General features: G+C 44.2%; 1 protein-coding gene across 1 annotated transcript; it reads right to left on the reverse strand.

Moving 5' to 3' along the window:
* Nucleotides 1-833: 833 nt before the first annotated feature.
* On the reverse strand, nt 834-19,910 carry RAC1 (Rac family small GTPase 1). The gene is made up of 6 exons (XM_034438799.3): nt 19,596-19,910; nt 10,743-10,814; nt 9,848-9,965; nt 3,558-3,620; nt 2,654-2,813; nt 834-1,626 (listed from the first exon to the last, which is right to left on the reverse strand). The coding sequence occupies exons 1-6, from the start codon at nt 19,628-19,630 to the stop codon at nt 1,496-1,498; spliced, it is 579 nt and encodes a 192-aa protein (XP_034294690.1). The 5' UTR covers nt 19,631-19,910; the 3' UTR covers nt 834-1,495.
* Nucleotides 19,911-22,403: the final 2,493 nt, after the last annotated feature.

Raw genomic sequence — 22,403 nt, forward strand, 5'->3', positions numbered from 1 at the left:
GGGTTCCTGGAAACGGTTAAAACGAGCCATGTTGGGGTTAGTAAAATTAATACAGCTTTAAGATACCTGGCAGATAAGAGAGACATTAGCCGGAGGGGAAAAAGAAGTGAAATATTTAAAATGGAAAAAAGTGGTCAATCAGCTGCTCTTGATTTTTTACACCAAATTTATCTTCAGGACTGAAGAAAGCCTTTTAAACTAGGGGTCTCCAACCTTGGCAACTTTAAGCCTGGTGGACTTCAACTCCCAGAATTCCCCAGCCAGCAAAGCTGGCTGGGGAATTCTGGGAGTTGCAGTCCACCAGGCTTAAAGTTGCCAAGGTTGGAGACCCCTGGTTTAAACCATGTACATAATTAGGAGGGGAGAAATAAGACAGGTGGCTACATTTGACTATCTTATCCAAAAAAATAAGTGGCTAATACAAATTTTTTAAAAAATGCTTTAAAATACAAATTAATATTGCTCAGGAGGAGATTCTATAAGAAAAGCATCCAGCAAGAACATGTGGGAGAGGGGGGGACCAGCTCAAAATTAATAATAAGCTTAAAAGTCCCGCCAGAATGATATGAAGGAATACTCTAGAAAAAACTCCAACCTGCTGTTCAGCTTGTTTGATTAGCTGCAGGAGGGAGGATTCCTTTTGTGGGTTTTTTTTACATCGTACAAGAGAGAGAAAAAAAATCTCTCTTCGGTTTTAAACTAGCGCGTTAACAATGTAGTGTAAATTTGATCTTTTTACAGTGTCAAAATACTGTCTGGCCGTTTCCGTTAACCAAGTCAGTCGTCTTTCCTCCAAGAAAATAGTTATTCTGCCGTGAAGGGAGACAAATACATTTCGAGAGAGAAAAAAAAATAGCTTTAATCACAGACCTTAGTAGATTTGAGATATATATATATATATATAGATTTTTTAAAAAAGGGAAGGGTTAATCTGGAGTTGTCAATTATTGCATTTGTTCAAGCATGAAAAGATGGGTGTGAAGAAGCTGTCGGATGAATGAGTGCATTTTTAGACAGCAATGGGGTTGGGTTTTTTATCTTCCTGGGAAAACCCAGATTAAAGTGTTGCAACTGCTAATAAAACATTAGTATTTTTTAAAAGACACCTGCCTGACTTTGTAAGAAAAAAGAAAAAAAAAAGACAGGTCTGGTGGCTTCACGTAACAAAGCACAGCAATCCAAGAGGAGTAAGGAGCAGAAAGTTTGGCAACAGTTGATTGATTAAGCGGAGCGAAAAAGGGGTGGGGTGGGGGGAAATAAGGCCTTTATATGAGTTTGTCTTTTAAAAAAAAGGAAAAAGGAGAAGGAAGGAAGAAGCTAATTTTTTTAAACAAAGGGAAATATGTAAGAGGTCTTGTTTAAGATAACCTGAAGGGGGGGGACAACCAATTTTTTTTAAACAAACAAAATGCAGGAATGCTCCGTTATTCCAAGCAAAGCACAAAAGGTTTTTTTTGGGGGGGGGGGGTGAGGGTTGGGGAGAGCAGAAGCGGCATTAGAGCAGCAGGCATTTTCTCTTCCTCTTCTTGACTGGAGGGGGGCACAGGACGGCTCGGATGGCTTCGTCGAAGACTGTCTTGAGGCCCCGCTGCGTCAGCGCTGAGCATTCTAGGTATTTGACTGCCCCTGCAAAAAAAAAGGAAAAACCAGCTGGCTAGAGGAATAACACGAAATCCCCAAATCCTAAAATTAAAAAGCAACAATGGCAGCGGCATTCCTGGCAATAGGAGAACACGGAGACTACAATGTGCAGCCTCACAAAAGGATTTAAATACCGCTGTGAAACGTTGGAGCCTTTGCTGCCGAGCAGCTGACTGGTGATTGGGTCGGCCTCCTGGAATACTGCCAATCAGCTGTTCTAGGCGGCGGGGATCACTGCCACCGCCGATTGCTGCTGATCGCCGCCATTTGGTGGCAGCGATCCCCGCCGCCTAGAGTAGCTGATCGGCAGTATTCCGGGAGGCAGATCGAGTCACCAGTCAGCTGCTTGGCAGTGAAGGCTCCAGTGTTCCCCGCCGGTGGCAGCAGCTCAGCTCTGTTGAGCAGTGGTGGGCGCAACGGAGCAGAGCCCTGACGAGCCGCGTGCTGGGGCTGCGATAACGTGAAGCTGACCAGGCTGTTTGCTGCAAGGAAGCTAGCCAAATGAATACCGGATGGATGCTGGGAGGCAGAAGCAGAGGCAGATTTCCCCCCCCCCCCCATTTTCCTACTCTAAAGCTAATGTGCGTCTTATGGTCCGATGCATCTTATCATGCGAAAAATACAGTATCTCATTTCTTCTGTCTACCAATCTTCTCTTTCTCTCATCTGTCTTCTATCAATCCATCTCATCTATCATTTATCTAATTTATCAAGCAAATTATCATACATTTTCCTCTTATTTATCAGCAGCAGCTGGATTGAGGGCAGACGCCACCTCTCTCCCTTGTTCTCTGCTTTCTACCTGTTTATCTTTCTTTTTTTGGTAATCATGTAAGTTGTATTTCTTGCTGTCCTCTTTTATTCTATTATTTTACTTCTGTTCACGCTCTTTTCATTTCTTTTTTATTGTTTGTAAGCCGCCTAGAAAGTTGCCAAGCTTGGAAAACGCTGCTCTACAGTCTCAATCCAAAGAGACTCTAAAAATAGCCCTCCGAATGGGCCAAAGACTTACCGATCTCCTTTGCCATGGCAAGGCCTTGTGGGTAGGTGATCGGCGTCAGCTTCTTCTCCTTCAGTTTTTCGATAGTGTCTTTGTCATCTCGGAGATCAAGTTTGGTTCCCACTAGGATGATGGGGGTATTGGGGCAGTGGTGTCGCACCTCTGGATACCACTGCAGAAAAAAGGGGGAAAAAATATCAAATTGTTCTGCCTGGAAAATCAACACTGTCAAAACAGATACAAAGCCAACTTCCCACCAATGAGCCAAATTCTTAAGGCTGTGGTGGAAACCTATGGCACTCGTGCCCAAAGTGGCACATGAAGCCAGTCTTGTCTGTTTGTCTTCCGGGTTTCTGGCACGCATGCACACACGATGATCAGCTGTCCTCCACGTGTGTGGCAGTGCCGAAAACTGGTGTGCGCATGCACGCCGGCCAGCTGATCATCTGGCGCACATGCGCGCTAGAACCTGGAAGTTTAGCTTTTCCAGAGCGCGACCCAGATGAGCGTGTGTGACATTTCTGCGCAACCTTTTCAGCACTCAGTGCTGAAAAGGTTTGCCATCACTGTCTTAAGGCGTGTCTACTAACAGGGCACACCACTGCTTCAAAAAAAATAATAATAAACCCACACGTAAACAAAAGGAAACAGAACAACAAGCAGAGTTCAGAGCTGTATTTCACTATGAGCTTGTCCATGACAAGAAAAATAACTTTTGCCACTGGCTTTTACCTTTAATATTAAACAGTGTGGCAAGCAGGATACCGGTTCCATTCCCAAAACAATTTCCGACATTTATAAAAGCCACATTTTGCTATTCACTGGACTCCTTGGCTGATTCATTTTTCTGCTATTAATAGCCTAGGTCTCTCTTAAAAGGAGGGGAGGAGAAACAATAAAGATGTTTTTTACTCACCTTTGCACGGACATTTTCGAAGGATGCTGGGCTCACAAGGGAAAAGCAAATTAAGAACACATCCTGCAAAACAACATCAACAGAATCTCAGTCTCCAGGGGCTTTGATGAAGTTTTCACATAACCAAGCTCCACTGATGAGTTCTAATTACCAAGAAAGAGTAATTTTGGGCTGGCAGGATAGAATATGTCAAAATTATGCTTCTTTGGTATTTAAAATGGTATTAAATACTAGCAGACAAGAAATGCTACAAGAATGAAAGGACCCACCAAATGGGTGACTTAGTCCTTTACCCTATTCCACATGAGTTTCTGTCTTAAAAAGTTACTGATTCCTTCTCTACTGTATAGATTTTTATTCATTTATATCCCACCCTTTATTATTTTAATAACTCAAGGCAGCTAGCATAGCTAATGCTCCTCCTTCCTCCTCCTATTTTCCCCACCACGACATTCCTGTAAAGTGGGCTGGGCTGAGAGAGAGGCCCAGTCACCCAGCTGGCTTTCATTCCTAAGGCAGGATTAGAACTCAGTCTCCTAGTGAGTGGCCCAAAGTTACCCACCTGGCTTTCATGCCTAAAGCAAGACTAGAACTCACAGTCTCCTAGTGAGTGGCCCAAAGTTACCCACCTGGCTTTCATACCTAAAGCAAGACTAGAACTCCCAGTCTCCTAGTGAGTGGCCCAAAGTTACCCACCTGGCTTTCATGCCTAAAGCAAGACTAGAACTCACAGTCTCCTAGTGAGTGGCCCAAAGTTACCCACCTGACTTTCATGCCTAAAGCAAGACTAGAACTCACAGTCTCCTGGTTTCTAGCCTGGTGCCTTCACCACTAAACCAAACTACATTTGGGCTGTACGCTGTATTAAATCACATTCAGTTAGTTGCCCTCACTTTGATGTTCTATAAAGTGTCAGCCACTAAGCCAATATACAACTTCAAGTTTTCTTTAACGCCACCTGCAACTTGAAAGGAAAATCATCTCCCAACATTTGCTCCAGGCCAAATCCGTGATTAGCCCACCGTTCACAAACGCCATTTCTCAAACATCAAAAATCCCCCTAGGCCTACACCACGTCTTCCCCTGCACATCGACAGCTGGGCTGTTACCAATCAAGAAAACCCTCTGGCGTGTTAGTTGATTGAGCTGCAGCTCTAGGCCGACGGAGAGGTCAGCTCCTAAGGCCTTCCCAGTTAAGCATTTGCAAACATAATTAACCATGCATCCAGGTAAATGGGTGGAAAATTGGTGGAAAGCATGCATGCTCCCATAGGTCCCCACAGCACCTCTCGCTGGCTGGCTAGGTGGCTCCTGCCCAGACCATCTCCTACCCATCATTCCCAGCCCCTTTGAAGGAAATGGCTTTTGTAAAGGCTTGGATTTAACTGCTTGTTCAGGAACAATTACCTAGAGCAGGGGTGTCTAACCGTGGCAATTTTAAGACCTATGGATTCCCCCAGCCAGCAGAGTTGAAGTCCGCAGATCTTAAAGTGGCCAAAGATGGGAGGCCCCTGACTTAAAGAGTGGCCGGAAGGTGCCGGAGGAGAGGAAGCCAAGTTTTAGGGCTGCAGAAGCGGCAAAGAGGAAAGACACAGGGCACCGGAAAGCGCTTGGAACGTAATGGATGAAAGCGTTACATACGCAGAGTGGCTGCCGTTTCCCACTGGGACTTAAATCCTTACCATTCGTTCTTTCAACCTAGTGATAGCACGAGACAATTTGGGTTAATGTTAGGAGATGTTGGAAAAGACGCTCTTTGCGCATTGGCGGAAAGCGGGCGCGATGTTCCCGGGATGAATTTACGGCTTCGGAATGGCAAGGGATCGGAACTTAGGACTGAAGTGGGCCACGGTTTTACTTTCAAATTCCTCTGGTTGTGGAAAACTAGACCAGAGAGGAACTGATTTGAGCCTCAACTTTTCTGCAGGGAAGACTTCCTACATGAATGGAGTATTTCCATGTGGGTGTTGCTGCTTTTCTCCCCCATCCCCCACCCCACCGGATAAATGTTTCTGTACTTAAGAATGTTCAAAAGTTTAAGTCCAAAGGGGAAGAGATTAGAAGAAAACCATAAAAAAAATTGAACATTTAATGTGACTTGTATATTGTCCATTGGGCTTCTTTCTGGTAAACCCTGTGTGTGTGTGTGTGTGTGTGTGTGTGTGTGTGTGTGTGTGTGTGTGTGTGTGTGTGTGTACATATGCAAATGTGTGACCGTTTCTGGGGGGATTCCCTCCCCAAGTTTCTGAAATTTAATACAACTTTTACCAAACCTCTTTACAAAGAGATTATAAAACTTTCTAACAGCTGGAGGCACCTAAGATCCTTCTCCAGTAACATCTGGCTCAAGGTACCATCTTATCCTGAGGTTATGTGTTTCTGCGGGGAGAAGCTGAGATAACTAGTTACGCAATGTGGAGAGAGGAACCTTACAATATTAAAAGTGTGGTGAATGCAGACTGGATTCCTAAGAAGAGGGGTTGGCCTTCCAGAGAAGCAAGAGACAAAGCAGTTCAGATAGTCAGTGTGTGAGAGAAAGACAACTCCTCCTTAACTTCCCAGGGTATATGCTTGGTGTAACTCTGGCAATTTTAAGCCCTGTGGACTTCAATTCCCAGAATTCCCCAGCCAGCCAAATCCCATCTAAGATCTACGGCAATATATGCTGCTTTTGGTAGAGTTGCTTGTTTCGGTTGTTGCTGGCTGGGGAATTGCGGGAGTTGAAGTCCACAGGTCTTAAGTTGCCGAGGTTAGTCACTCCTGCTTCTTGGGATTGGTAGCAGGGACGTGGTGGCTCAGTGGCTAAGACGCTGAGCTTGTCGATCGAAAGGTCGGCAGTTCAGCGGTTCGAATCCCTAGTGCCGCGGAACGGGGTGAGCTCCCAGCTTCTGCCAACCTAGCAGTTCAAAAGCAGGTAAAAAAATGCAAGTAGAAAAATAGGAACCACCTCTGGTGGGAAGGGAACAGCGTTCCGTGCGCCTTTGGCGTTGAGTCATGCCGGCCACATGACCACGGACACGTCTTCGGACAGCGCTGGCTCTGAAACGGAGATGAGCACCGCCCTCTAGAGTCGGGAACGACTAGCACATGCGTGCGAGGGGAACCTTTGCCTTTACCTTAGCAGGTTTTAGTCTGGCAAGATTCTGCTAAAAGGTGAGGCACAATATAAAGATGCTCGCTTAGCAGAATGACAATGTGTTTTTCTTGGTTTCTGGAGCCCAACACATTTTCAGTAATCTTAGAAAACAACTGTGGCTGGCAAGTTATTCAACTCTCCTTTGTTTTTGAGCCTATTAACAAAGGAAGACAGGAGAGGCACCACAATGACTCCTGCGCGGTTTCCCCACTCCGCTACACTTCGGAGGTGTGCTTTCCCCCTCATTTGATTGCTGTCCCAGATAAATCCCATTTCTCTGGAACAAAGAAGTCTTTTTTTTCTCCTTTTCTGGCTGATTTTGTTGGAAGCAGCGAAGCCGTCAACAAAGGGCTCTGTCGAACTCGCTCTTCCGCAAAGCTAAAGCAGGTCACAAGAAACTTGACTTGTACGTGTAAAACGGTTAGTGAGCAAGCGAAGAAGAAGGAAAGAAATGTTCAGAGAACTGAACAGTTGAGCATTTTCACTGGAGGGGTGGAAAAGGGAGGGGGGGGGGAAATCAATTGAAGAGCCAGGAAAGGACTTCAGTCTCTTTGTGGGAAGTGTGTTAATTATTTTGGTGAGTTTTGAGAAGAATAAGCTTTGGGCAAAGCTATAAGGAGAAGCAGGAAGAAATACCTGGATCACAGGTGCACGGTTTGGCCCATTTTGATAGAGAAACAAAATATTGTGACTCATGCAAATCACATTAAATTCAGGGTATTTCTAGAACAGCTTCACTAAACATTGGAGAACAAACCTTGATGACCATAAAGGTGTTAAATATGTGTGTGTCTTTTGTGTGTGTAAGAACACGCTTTGAGGCACAGGGTTAGTTGATCAATTGTTTGTGTGTGCTTTTGCTTTGGTTGAGAGTTTACAGGTGGGCAGTTCCTAAATTTGACAGATAAAATGAAAACGGTTCTTGAATTTATCTAATTGCCACCAGGTTTTGGAAAAACACACTTTTCGCATAACAAGGACTCAGGGGTGGGCTTCAAAAATTTTAGCAAGGGGTTCTTTGCCCAATTGCTGGATGGGCGTGGCTATGGTGGGCGTGGCCTAGTTGGCCTCCTGCACCACAAGGGGGGCTCCGGAGGCTTTTCTCAAAAACCTTCTGGCCTTCTTGAACTTCTGTTAGGCCCGTTTTTCGTCCTCTCTGAGCCTCCGCGCACGTCCTGCACTTACCTGCATCTAAAACAGGCTGCGTGGGGACTCCTGGGAGGGGTGGGGCAGGCCAGCCAGGAGTGGGATTTGGGGGTTCTCCAAGCTGCACAGAATCTTAGCTAGAGGTTCTCCTGAACCTCTGCGAACCCCCAGCAGCCCACCCCCTGCAAGGACTCCCTTAACTTGCCATGGTGATGTGGGAAAATCCAAAACACTAGCTAGTTTCTCACTTTAAAATACTTTTTTTTTTTAAAAAAAAGAACTTTGCAGTAAAGAGACTTTTATGCTGTAAATCCCGCTAGTTTGAAAGCAAATAGATCAGGGGCCTCCAAGACCTGTGGACTTCAACTCCCAGAATTCCCCAGCCAGCATGCACTGGCTGGGGAATTCTGGGAGTAGAAAGTCCACAAGTCTCCACGTTGCCAAAGCTGGAGAACCCTAAAGTAGGTAACTCCAGTTCCTCCTCCTCCTCCTCCCCCCCCCCCTCTTAAATCCCAGAATGAAGAGATGGGAGCCAACAGGGCATCAATCTGCATCACACAAGTCAGCTGTCAATAAAACCTCACTCGGAATGCTGCCGTTTAAAACAATTCAAGTCATCTCATTTTAGTGTCATCCGGTAGAGATTACCTAATAGATTCATTTAATGTAGGGCCTCGGTCACCATTCCTCTCTCAAAGCCAACATTGTCCTTAGCAATGGGAGTGTCGGATTGGGCCTGAATAGCCAGAACAAAGCCGACTTTTTTGAGCAAAACAGTGTTGATGAAACTCTTTGGCCTCCTCCAAGGGCAGATATAATGGATCACTGGGTCTTTTTCTGTTGTTAAGTTTTCTATGTTTCCTAGATCTATTAATCCACCGGAATCTGATTTTGCTTACGTTCTGGGCACAATAATACAGGTAACCCTTGACGTATGACCACAATTGAGTCCAAATTTATATTGCTGAGCGAGAAGTTTATTGAGTTTTGCCCCGTTTTATGACTTTTCTTGCCACATTGGTTAAAGTGAATCATTGCAGGTGTTAAATTAGGAACAGGGTTGGGAAAGTGAATCTGGTTTCCTCATTGTCAGGTGGTCACAAAATGTGATCATAGGACACTGCAACCGTCATAACTATGAACCAGTCGTCAAGCATCCGAATTGTAAATCATGTGACCACGGGGATGCTGCAACGGTCATAAGTCTGAAAAAAATGGCCGTAAGTCACTCTGAGTGCCGTGGTTAACTTCAAACGGTCACTAAACAAACTGTTGTAAGTTGAGGACTACCTGTACTGTGGCTATCCGGCGTGGCCTATGGTCCAATGCTAAATTAAAGCTTTAAATAGGTCAGACGTGGGGCCAATGGGCAATTTTGTTGGAGGGAGTTAAGAGAGGAATTCAGGATGGGCTGGAAAAAAGGTTAGGAAGAAGCAATTCAGGACAGCAAAGAGAGGGAAAGCAATCACATGAAAAGGGAAGCTGCTCATTCCAAGCCCTTGAATGTTAAAGATTAAAATTTCTGACATTTTACTGGAAACTCCACAAATCCCAGAATCACACCAGGCTGCTGGGAGAAGGAGAGAGAATGGTTTAAGCACAAGACTTATGGCTCGCGTAGGGCAGGAAGGATTTACTAGAGGTGACATGGGAACTACGACGCCGGTTTGCAAGGGACTGTGGCAGTGAGTTAGTTCAGGGCCCCCCAGCCTCTGGGCCCTGAACTCGTACTGGGCCGTGGCTGTTGGGAACCGGGCCGCACAAGCAACGGGCGAGTGAGCAAAGCTTTATCTGGCCATGTGGGGGAATCTAGGTTGCGCGTGAAATCATCCCCTCCGCCCCCAGGTCTCTGGAAAAAATTGTCTTCCACAAAACCGGTCCCTGGTGCCAGAAAGGTTGGGAGACCAATGGGTTAGTTCATTTTTACGTTAGAGCTAGAAGCTTCTCCGACTGCCAGCAAGCCTGTAAGAAGAAGAGGCGGCCGACTCTGCCAGCGTGTAAAGCTTACTGTTTGTGGGTAAGACAACGGGCGGAGTCTGTCGTAGTCTTCTTGTCCAGCGGTATCCCACAAGCCCAGATTTACCGGCTTCCCATCCACCATCACATTGGCAGAGTAGTTGTCAAATCTGCCAGGGAACATGAAACCATTAGCACCTTCTTACCCACGCTCGGACCATTCTGCTTGAAACAGAACGGTTTCTCCTTTAAATGATAAAACGAAAAGAAACCGTGACATCTTAAAAGATTAGTAATTTTATATTTTCAAAGTTGACTCTGGTCCGTGAAATCTTGTGTCTTTCAGACACTGAAGTCTTGTTCCCTTCTCCCCACAAGTTTTTTTTTAATTTCTCCAAAAACTGGCAATGTGCTTCTGTAATTCAACATTGTGATATTTCTGCGTTTTTTTTTTTAAAAGTACTTTATTATAGTAACCTGCAATATTAATTTAAATGAATGCAAAATTATTTCAATATCTTAAAATAGTGCAAGTATTTCAGCGCACGGGGCCCACGGCACAGGAAACCTCTCCCAAATGAGTTATGTTAAAACAAATGATAACAATGTTGGATTTCAGTCAACAGATGCTGCTCAAGAATCCTCAGGCATTGCAAACTTCTGACATGCTTATTTTTTTTATTATTATTTTATAATTTATATATTTTTTGTGAACTACTCAGAGTCATGGGGAGTTAGGTGGGGAGCAAACTGAATAAATAAAATAAGTGCTAATTTTCCAGAGATGGAGAGCAATTGCAAAGATACTTATTCTGTAACCCAAAAAACATTTGTGACAAAAATACTACTTAAAAGCACAGCTCCTCTATTATAAAGCAACCCAATCAAGTCTCTTTATGATCTTTTTAACACTTAAAAAATGATCAAAAGAAAAATTAAGTACTCACACAGTTGGTATATATTCTCCAGGAAATGCATTGGTTGTGTAACTGATGAGTAGGCATGTTTTACCTACAGCACTGTGAAAGAGAAGGGGGGAAAAAATCACCATAAGAAATTATTCATGTGATGGAGATAACCAGGAAGCCATTCAGCAGAGAAAATTAGCTGTTTATGAGTACTTGAATTTAAACAAGATAAATCTAATCCTTTAACTGCTATATATTTATGATTTATTTCTGCCAAGTTAGATAAAGGATTCAAAGTCTTTAAAATTCATACTTGGCTGAACTCATACTTCAGATATACCTTCCTTACAGACTGCTAATTTGCAGACCGGACATGCTAGCTTTCCACAAACATGTCACAAACTGACACTCGATTTTGTGAATTTTCTGGAAAAACACAGATGGCTGTTATAGAGAACTGGATATTGGGTGGAGCTCTTAAATCTTTCTGCAATGTTCATTCAAAGTTCTGAAGCCAGAATTTGTCATCCCAGCTCTGGGTTATTAGACCATTTTAATTTTCTTAACCTAACGGGTGGACTGTGATTTCTGGGGTTTGCAAAGCCCGTGCAAGTCAGTTTTTAAAGCAGAATGTCTCGTTTTGAAAGAACAGTTACTTCCTGCGAGGCGCGTGTGGGCTCGAGTGACTTAGCTGTGCCGTTGCTGTGCATTTAAAGCTGTGAAACCTAAATTAATGGAATAAGTGGCATTTCGTGTGGCAGGGAGAAAAGAGCCTCACCACAGGGAGAAGCGTATCAGCACAGACTTAAGAAAAACACCCACAAGCACACAACAGTTTTAGGAGAATGGAGGTTTCTGGAGCTTTTCACTTTTCAAGCCAGAGAGGACTGAATTCAAGTAGGGTCTCATGAATTGGTTCACTTCTCGGGGTAGCGAAAGAAGAAACAATGGAAAGAGAACACTTGGGCTATTTTCATCAACCAATCCTACAGAGGCCGGGCCAAAGTCCTCTTGAATGCACTGTGAACGCACCAGAGCCCTAATTGTACCACTCGGTGTGGACTTTCGAATGACATCATTGTTTTAAAGTAATGGATTGACAGAAGTTTCCTTTTTTAAAATTATTTTTTTCCTCAGCTAAAATGAGAGAAAAGCACGCCTTGGAATTCAAACCCGAGATCTCTGATATAGGAACTGATTGCACTAAAATGAGTTCTTTTCTGTAATTGCATCCATTGCTTTCCTGTCCTAATAAAAATTGGATTTTTCAGCTGTCCGGGAGAAAAAAAAATACCCATTTCCACATCCAGATAATGTCACCCCCCACTTTTTTTTTTTTTTTGGCTGTGGGTGGAAATTCTTAATTCATTCTGGCATGACTACAAGGCAGCCAGGAGATTTACTTCAAAATAATAAAAAAAACCCCAAAAATTGCTAGCAGCTTTGAAAGTGTTTGATTGCTGGAGGAGGAGGATAGGTGGGAGAGGGTGTCTTAAGCAGAACAATAAAAGGTACATATATCTCCTTCTGATATTTAGTTGCAGAAGGGATTATTTGTAGCTCGGGGTTGAAAACTGTCCTTGGTGCTCTCTGAGATTGTTTTCTGCAAACGTTTCATTACCCAACTAGGTAACATCATCAGTGTGAGAGGGGAATTGGGTTTGCAGTTTTTTTATCCTCCTAACATTGATGATGCTGCCTACCGTAATTGGGAAACGTCTGCAAGAAAAAAACCTCAAAGAGCATCAAGGACCCCATAAAGTGTACTGGATTATATAGAATTCGAATTCGAATTTTTTATTGGCCAAGTCTGATTAGACACACAAGGAATTTGTCTTGGTGCATACCCTCTCAGTGTACATAAAAGAAAAGATATATTGCAGGTTTCACTAGTGTCTAATGAATGTGGATTTCCTTCTGTAGCTTTCAGCTAGAGGACCTGTTCTTCTTGCCTTGGTTTTAAGATGCTACCTCTTGCTCTGAGATTATTACACTTTTACTCATAATACCAAAATCAGCAATATCGTCAGTAAATAAATGCAGATTCTTTTCTCCTTCAACCTCTTAACATTTTTTGAGTAGTAAATCGGTCTCAAGATTTCCTACAAGTATAATAATCGGGCCTTTGAAGCCTCCTCAGTGGTCGTGCAGCACAGGTCCAGGAAGAGAAAGAAATATGATGAGTCAGCGCTGTACTCGGCTCCAAGATGAAAAGTTTGATTTACCTAGAGATTCTGTCATCAGCCTCCGGTTCAAGTAAACAGGCGGCTTCTTAGGGAAGCCAAGTTTATTTCAGAGAAAAAAACGATGCTGGATGCGTTAACTAGTCCAAGCCCAGAAGAGCTGCACACAAGCCAGAAAAATGCAAGAATACAGAATACTGGCTTGTTTAATCCTGCAGAGGTTTTTTTTTTTTGCTCTGATCTGGAGCTTGGAGGGAAAAAACAGGTTGATTCTGGAATTTCCACAGCCCCTATTTATTGATCTATTTTCCTGGGGATAGAAAATCGCATCGCGCCTCTTCAGAAAACAGGCACCCATTGCTTACTTCAACAATTCACATTCTAGCCGGTTGTGCCTAACCTAATTCCCGTCGATATGCACGGGACCTGAATTCTCATCATCCACAGCCATTTCAGCCAATGGTTAGGCTAGCTGGAAGTTAATGGGAGCTGCAATCAGCACAAATGGATGGTGCTAATCTGGGAGCGAATGTTCTGGCTTCCACATTGTCTAAAGATGTGCGCTGGGATACCGCATCAGCTCATGAACCACAATAAAAAGCTGACTGCAGCTCGCACATTTGCACAGGAGACAGTGGAGGCTCAAAAAAGGAAGGAAAAAACAAACAAACTCGGGACTGAACAAGCCATGGAGGGCTATGGGTAGTCCTCGACTTACAACCGTTCAAAGTTACAATGGCACTGAAAAAAAAGGGGACTTAGAACCGTTTTTCACACACAAGACCATTGCAGGGTCACGTGATCAAAATTCAGATGCTTGGCAACTGGCTCGTAGTTATGACCGTGGCAGCGTCCCCGGGGGGTGGGGGTGGGGGAATCCCCTTTTGCCACCTTTTGCTGAACAAAATCAATAGGGAAGCCAGATTCGCTTAACAACTGGGTACTTAACTCATTAACTGCAGTGATTCATTTAACAAATGGAGGCAAGGAGTGGTCGGAAAATGGGGCACAACTCACTTAACAAGTGTCTCAACTTGACGACAGAAATTCTGGGCTCAATTGTGGTCGTAAGACGAGGACTATGTGTATTCACTTTGTTCCCCCCAACCTTGTAGTCACAGTGAGGGCATTCTTAAACCCCAGCAGGATGAGCAGCAGCTAATCTGCAAAGCAGAGTTAATGATACACCGCTTGCCAGTGTGATTTTCTGATTTTCCCCTTGCAGGACAGCTAAGAAAATTCCCCTCTTTTGTGTTTGCACCCAGGGTTTTATTTCTGAGGTGGGGAAGGAAGAGAGAGAACAGGAAAGGCCGGTCATATATCAAAAACCTCATTTCCTGGAGTAGGAGAGCACGTCAGCTTCTCAGCAAACACAAGAATCACAGGAGGGAGTGGATGCTGTATAAATCAGCTTTAAATTACCACTGCTCATCGGCCTAAAAGTTGTGGGAAACTTTTTAAAGTCATTGTCTTGGAGCAATCTGGGGGAAGAGAGGAGGTCTCCGCTGTTGTGAGGGGCCGGGAGACAAACATGAGGAGGGTGTCATAAAAGCTGCTCCTGGCACATCTGGTTCCAATCGGTGCAGGGAAAGGAAGCAAAAGGGCGTTTCTAAGTAAATAGTTGGGTGTTCTTTCCATTATCATTTTTCCCGTTTCACCTATTAGGTCATGATGCCAAGAAGAAGAACATGGGGGGCCCAGAGCCTCGATTTCTGATTTTGGCAATACTTTACACAAAGCTTTAGAGAGAGTCAGGAATTACCCAAGCAACATCTAGTTTGTCTTTTTTAATTTCTCAGAACAGAGTCCACAGCTGTCCTTTGCAATGGTGGAAGGCAGGGAATCCACAAGGCAGCGTTTCCCAACCTTGGCAATGTCCAAGCATATGGACTTCAAATCCCAGAATTCCACAGTCTGCAGAGCCGTTGCTGAGAATTCTGGGAGCTGAAGCCGAACCTTGAATTTGCCATGGTTGTTCGGAAGCATTACGTTAAAAGTGTTTTTAGATTCCTCAAATTCCACCATTGATCTATCTACATGCTGAGCTAATCCTCCTTAAAGAATACTAGAATTTGGGGGGATAATTTATATTCCACATTATCAAACCCCAAATACTTTTAAATTGTATTCAGTTTACTGGGTGTGCTGTTGATTGGTATACTTAATAGCCGAACATGAGCAAAGCCAAAAATGCTAACAACCAGAAACAGATGGCATTAGAAACAATGACTCCTGCTATTGCAAAACCTGCTTATTGGTCATAAAATCTGTGAATTGCAAGGTTTAAGTCTGATAAGGAAGTTTTTATTTTATCCCAGTTTCATTCATAAAGCAAGATTGTTCAAACCGTCCCAAACTCTTCAAGTTACACATTATAATCAGCAAAGATATTATGGTATAAAATAATGCATAAACACTAAAGTAATAATACACAATAATTGTTTAGCGATGCATTTCCCCTGGGAAACAAAAGCCGCACAGTCCAAAGAACTAAATTTTCTGCACCGCTTTCTCCCATGTATCAACTGCAGCAAATTTAACAAAGAAAATATCTGGTAAATCCTTCTCCACTCTCAAGCCAAATCAAGAGTCAATAAAGGCAGGGCTAGAAAAATATTTTAAATATTTGAGAACTAGAATCATAGCTACAATGCTATCCAGAGCTATTTTTTTAAAAAAACTTAAATTTTAGGCATCATTATTTCATTTTAGAGGTGTGGATACCCAGCCATCTGGAGGATTTTTGAAAGTCATCTGGATCCCTCTGGAAAAAAAATTTAAAAAACCAAAAACTTCTGCTTTCCAAAATTCTGAAATGAAGAAATTAAAAACTAAGCCACATTTTCAATGCCTGAATGGCACCATTTCCTCATTCTCAAAGGTAAGTGGCTACTGAAATTTAGGCAGATTGTGGATAAGGTTTCAGGGAAATTTCAGAGTTCAAAATAAATAAAGGCTTGACTCACTATGTTAATATTTAGGTTGTGCATAACTACCTCTGTAAAATAGAACATCCACAACTAATCTCACCATGATCCCCCTTAATAAAAAGGAGTGTTCATCTTACTACAGTTCATTTCTTCCTATTTTCAAACTGATTCATCTCAAAAGGCTCCATGCAGGAAGCACAACTTCTCCAAAAATATTTTGGGCACGGGCCAGTTGCTCAAAAGGTCTAGCTTCTTTTTAAAGATAGCTAAAAATAGTCTTAAAATAACTCCAGACTTTGGGGGAAAAAAAAGAAATGTTTCTTTTGTTAACCACAAAACAAAGCGAAGTTTCGTATTCTTGGGTACTACCGAAGAAAGGCAAAAAACAAAACAAAACACAGCACAGCACACAATAGCAGTCACTAAAATGTTGAGACTTCACCCCAAGGATTAGGGAGTCTGCCCAAGAGACACTTCAATGAAATCTACACAACTCCACTGTTTAAGCATTCCAAAGCCTCAGCTGCTTTGATAACTTTTCAGGGGGGAAAAAATCTACCCGTCTTTACAAAAGCCAACTATCCTTATATCTCGGGACATTTACACTGTGTCCACGTAAACTCTGGGATTGCCATAGCAAAAAAAAAAAGCTATTTTTAAAGAAACAACTGTAGAACAGGTCTCTGTTTTCCCATCTTAACTCATTCCCAGCTTAGAGAACAAAGAAAGCAAGCCAAGAATCTATTGAGAAACTGCCCCACAGGAAAAGACAAAGGTTTAACCCTTATCTTACAATTCAAGGAGTGCCTTAGGCTTCACTTATTAAAATCGGCTTGATCAGGACAATTGAAATGTACTCATATGATGCCTAAGGAAACCATAAATCAGGATCAGGGGAAGGAAGAGAAAAGAATAACAGGCAGCCCTTGACTTATGACCACAATTGAGCCCCCCCCTTTTTTTTGTTGCCGACTGAGATAATTGTTAAGGGAGTTTTGCCCCATTTTACGACCTTTCTCGTTAAGTGAATCACTACAGTTCCTTAAACTAGTAACACGGTGGTTAAGTGACTCTGGTTTCCCCCCAATTGACTTTGCTTGTCAGGTGGTCACAAAAGGGGATCACGTGATTCTGGAGCATGACAACGGTCATAAATGTGAGTCTGTTGTCAAACGTCCCGATGTAAATCACATGACCATGGGGATGCTGCAACAGTCATCAGCGTGAAAAGGGTCGTAACCAGGGCCGGATTTAGATGAAAAGAGGCCCTAGGCTATTCCCCTTATGAGGCCCTTTCACCTATAGTGAAAGTGTAATTTTAATTTTGCTAACATTTGAATGTAGGCCCCTCTTGATCTTGAGGCCCTAGGCTGAAGCCTAGTTAGCCTATAGGAAAATCCGGCCCTGGTCGTAACTCACTTTTTTTCAGTGCCTTTGTAACTTTGAACAGTCACTAAGCGAGCTGTTGCAAGTCGAGGACTACCTGTAATGCTTCAAATGTAGCCAAACCTGAACACAATGCATGCTTATTGCACTTGGGAATCAGCCCCACTGAAAACACACTTATCCGGCAGACAAGTCTACCTAGTTTAACAAAGCTTTATGTAAAGTCTAGGTAGACTTGCCCCGGGGTATTTAGTAACTCAGAGAGAAGTCCCAGCTCCCAGGAACAAATTGCAGAGATATCTGGGCTGCAATCTTGCATAGATGACGGAACAAGCTTCAATTAATCGGGTAGTAATGAGACAGGATTTGGAGCCGGGAGACTTAAAGCAGTCAAACTTATCCTAACTCTCCCAAGCAGCCTTCCTAACTTGGCACTGTGAGCTGGGCTGGCCTGCAGTCCCCCACCGGCCCCACCCAGCGCAATTTTATTGTATCTCATTATTGTAAATTAAATGCCGAAAATTGTAATCCAACCCAAACAAAGAACACCCCATTGGAGAAGGCTGCCAAAAAAAAAAAAAGAGCAGACAATTAAAGAAACATAAAAAGTTCTACATTTCTGGCATTTCTTGTAGCTAAAGGTTTAATTAAAAAAAAAAGAGAGAGAAAGGAATGGAAACTCAAGCAAAAGGATACCCTTCACAAGCTAATGGAAACCCCACAAAAATTGGGGATGGAGAAGATCAAAGCACAGCCAGTGAAATAAAATTTTCCAGAGTTCTTGAGAATCACGGGACACACCCCTTCAATAAAGCCATCCCTTTTAAATCCATTTCCAAATCTTCCTGGCAAATATGTCCATACGTTCCCCTGCCCATCTGGCAATTTTCTTTACCTTCTTTCTCCCTCCTCCCAAAATTGCTTCTCCCACCCCTCAAAAAAGCTAACTGGTCTTTCTTGATTTTTTTTCCCCTCTGAAAACGTATCCCTTCTCATCCAAGAAGCTTCTTCAGTTCAGTTCAGCAGAACAAGAAGAAGCTTCTTGGATGAAGATTTCTTTATTTCAAAAGAAATTAAAAAAAAAGAAAGAAACCAAGAAAGCCCAGTTACCTTTTGGAAGAAGAGAAGAGAAGAGAAGAGAAGAGAAGAGAAGAGAAGAGAAGAGAAGAGAAGAGAAGAGAAGAGAAGAGAAAAAAGGAAAGGAGAAGAGAAGAAAGGAAAGAAGAGAGAAAAAAGGAGAGGAAAGGAAAGAAAAGAGAAAAAAAGAAAGGGGAGGGGAGGGAAAGGAGAGGAAAGAAGAGAAAAAAGGAAAGGAAAGGGGGGAAGGGGAGGGAAGGAGAGGAAAGAAAAGAAAAGGAGAGGAGAGGAAAAAGGAGAGGAGAGGAAAGAAGAGAAGAGAAGAGAAGAGAAGAGGAAAAAAGGAAAGGAAAGGGGAGGGGAGGGAAAGGAAAGGAGAGAAAGAAGAGAAAAAAGGAAAGGAAAGGGGGGAAGGGGAGGGAAGGGAAGGAGAGGAAAGAAAAGAAGAGAAGAGAAAAAGGAAAGAGGAGGAGAGGAGAGGAAAGAAGAGAAAAAAGGAAAGGAAAGGGGGAAGGGGAGGGAAAGGAAGGAGAGGAAAGAAAAGAAGAGAAGAGAAAAAAGGAAAGGAAAGGAAAGGAGAGGAAAGAAGAGAAAAAGGAAAGGAAGGGGGGAAGGGAAGGAAAGAAAAGAGAAAAAAGGAAAGGGGAGGGGAGGGGAGGAAAGAAAAGAAGAGAAAAAAGGAAAGGAAAGGAGAGGAAAGAAGAGAAAAAAGGAAAGGAAAGGGGGGAAGGGAAGGAAAGAAAAGAGAAAAAGGAAAGGAGAGGGGAGGAGAGGAAAGAAAAGAAAAGAAGAGAAAAAAGAAAAGGAAAGAGAAAAGAACAAGAAAAAAAAACACTTTTGGGACAACCATGACTTGGACGATGGAAGAATCCCCATGCACTCCCAGACCCAAAATCGACTTAAAATAAAGACTACCCTATCCAAAACCATACCCACCTACCCACCCCTCCTGGGAAGATTAAAGATTTCTGCCCTCCATGGTGGCTCCCCAGCCCATTTAAACACCCCCCACCTACCCCCCGCCCCTTTTAAAGCCCATATTTTCCTCTTTGGGGAAAGAGGATAATATTCCATCCTCCCCTCTCTTGAGAGAGGAGAAACACCCCCTCACACCCACACCCACACCCCCATTCCTGTCAGGGTCCATATTCAGGCCTGGGGCTTGGATTCTCCTCACCCCACCCCACCCCCACCATTCCTGCCTGGCTGGACTCCGACTCCCATAAGGCGCAGCCTCAGCTCCGTGGGGGGGGGGAGGGGAGATGGTGGTCGACGCGAGTGAAGGGGAAGGGGGGGGGGCCTTCGGCAGGACTCACCCGTCGCCCACCACCACACACTTGATGGCCTGCATCGGGGCGGCTGCTCGGGTCGGGTGCGAGGAGAGAAAAGGAAAAGGCCCCCTCAGCGGCCTCGGCTGTCTCTCGGCCTTCGGGGTTTAGCGCCGCTTTCCCCTGGAAAAAAGGAACCGCAAGGAAGGCCCGGCTGAGGAGAAGCGGCGGCGGCGGCGTGAGCTGAGGAGGCAACGGCCACCACCCAAAGCGCGGGGCGGGCGACTGAGGCGAGCGCGGAGGAAACCGGAAGCGGCCGCTCCGCTCACTTCCGGCCGCCAGCGAGCGAGCGAGCGAGCGAGCGCGCGACCGCCCCTCCTACCTCCTCCTCACCCCCCCCCTCCTCTCGGCCCCGCCTTCTTCCGGAAGGCTTTCGAACGCCCGAGAGAGAGGGGGCGGAGTCGAGGCGCTTCGGGAGCTTCCGACGCCCTCTTCGGCCACGCCCGGCCCCCCCCTGAAGAACGAAGAGGTTCGGGAAGACTCGGGTTGGACCGCTTCTCCTCGGCTTTCGGCTCTTCGGTTCCATCCGTCGATCTTCGCGCCGCGGCGACGCCTTTTCCTTTTCCCGCTAATGGGAAGGCTTCGGGTTCTTTTGGTCGCACGGGGGCGCCACGTTGGCGGTCTTTCCGTGCCAGAGTTATGAAAAGTAAGGGGAAAAAAAGGCAGGAGAAAAGAAGGGCGGTTGGTTATCCCGCTCAGGCTTTTGTTTGATCTTTATTTACTTGTCCTCTCTCTTCACCCCGGCGGGCGGAGGAGTTCAGTAACAGTAGCGTGGGAAGGGGACCTTGGAGGTCATCTAGTCCAACCCCCTGCTCTAGGGGAATAGCCATTGCAACGGTTACTTTTTCCTGTGACAAAGCAAGCTACGGAAAATGAATTTCTGGAATTGGGGTTGAAGTTGAACCCAGGTTTTGAACTAAGGCACACTAAGGGGACGCAGAGTTTACGAACCTTCAATGTTAAGTGGATAACGTGATGCCGCTTCCAAGTTTGGTATTGAAATGTATGCAAGAAAAAACACCAGGCTCAGCAGCAAGGGCCCCATAATTCTCCTCCTCCTCCTCCTCTCTGCAAAACCCCACTTCCTTCTAGCACTGATGATGTTACCTAGTATGGTAATAAAATGTCTGCAGGAATGCCACCAAACTCAGCACCAAGGACATCATAGTTTTCTTCTTCTTCTTCTTCTTCTTCTTCTTCTTCTTCTTCTTCTTCTTCTTCTTCTTCTTCTTCTTCTTCTTCTTCTTCTTCTTCTTCTTCTTCTCCTTCTCCTTCTCCTTCTTCTCCTTCTTCCTCCTCCTCTTCCTCCTCCTTCTCCTCCATCCTCTCTTCTAGCACTGATATTACCTAGTTCGGTAGAGAAACATCTGCAAGAAAAACCACCAGGCTCAGCACCAAGGGCCCCATAATCCTCCTCCTCCTCCTCTCTGTAAAACCCCACTTCCTTCTAGCACTGATGATGTTAACTAGTTTGGTAATAAAATGTCTGCAGGAATGCCACCAAACTCAGCACCAAGAACATCGTTGTTTTCTTCTTCTTCTTCTTCTTCTTCTTCTTCTTCTTCTTCTTCTTCTTCTTCTTCTTCTTCTTCTTCTTCTTCTTCTTCTTCTTCTTCTTCTTCTTCTTCTTCTTCTCCTTCTCCTTCTCCTCCTTCTCCTTCTCCTTCTCCTTCTCCTTCTTCTTCTCCTCCTCCTCCTCCTCCTCCTCCTCCTCCTTCCTCCTCCTCCTTCTCCTTCTCCTTCTCCTTCTTCTTCTTCTCCTCCTCCTCCTCCTCCTCCTCCTCCTCCTTCCTCCTCCTCCTCTAGCACTGATGTTACCTAGTTTGGTAGAGAAACATCTGCAAGAAAACCACCAGGCTCAGACAGCCCCACAAACCCCACATTATTTCTCTAGCAACAATGACCACCTTATGTGCCCACTTTTTCTATTAATAGTATTTACACTTGGGGTGTGTCTTTAACGGCATTTGCCAATGAAATGATACAATCCCATTATTTTTTTAAAGTGTTTCCCCAAAAATAAGACATCCCCTGATAATAAGCCCTCCCCGAAAATAAGGCCAAGCGCTTATTTCAGGGTTCAAAAAAATATAAGACAGGGTCTTATTTTCGGGAAAACACGGGTAGCATCCCTTTGAAACCCATTGCCTAGAACAAATCCCTGCATTTGTTTTGTACTAAAACCTCACAAGGAGAATAAAACTTTTAAAGAGATTTAAGCCTCGTGTGTCTGATTGGCGTTTGCAAGCCATGTTCAACGAATAGGGGACTGGAGACTAAAACATACGAAGAACGGTTGCAGGAACTGGGCATGGCTAGTCTAGTGAAGAGAAGGACCAGGGGAGACATGATAGCAATCTTCCAGTATTTGAGGGGCTGCCACAGAGAGGAGGAAGCGGGTCAAGCTATTTTCCAAAGCACCTGAAGGTCAGACGAGGAACAATGGATGGAAACTGATCAAGGAGAGATTCAACCTGGAAATGAGGAGAAATTTTATGACAGTGAGAACAATGAACCAGTGGAACAGAAGTTGTCTTCAGAAGTTGTGGGAGCTTCATAATCCCCATCCTTCCTCCCCTTCTCTTCTCTTCTGTTTCTATCATCTTGATCTTTTAATGTGATTTTCATATGTGTTTTTTCCTCGCTTGCCATATACTGCCCAGAGTCGCTTTTGATGAGATGAGCATCTCTACAAATCTGATTAATAAATAACTAATAAACCAGCCAAGTTATAGCTGAATGTGAAACTGGAACAGTTTATGCACTTATATTTATATTTCCGTATCTTTGGACTCC

Source organism: Pantherophis guttatus, chromosome 14 (assembly GCF_059756535.1).
Source record: "Pantherophis guttatus breed Tessera chromosome 14, ASM5975653v1, whole genome shotgun sequence".
Classification (NCBI taxonomy): Eukaryota; Metazoa; Chordata; class Lepidosauria; order Squamata; family Colubridae; genus Pantherophis; species Pantherophis guttatus.

Coding starts and splice junctions, on each gene's coding strand:
- RAC1 (XM_034438799.3), bottom strand. CDS start 19,630: ATGCAGGCCATCAAGTGTGTGGTGGTGGGCGACGG. Junction 10,815..19,595: donor TGTGTGGTGGTGGGCGACGG/GTGAGTCCTGCC, acceptor TCTCTTTCACAG/TGCTGTAGGTAAAACATGCC. Junction 9,966..10,742: donor GGAGAATATATACCAACTGT/GTGAGTACTTAA, acceptor GTTCCCTGGCAG/ATTTGACAACTACTCTGCCA.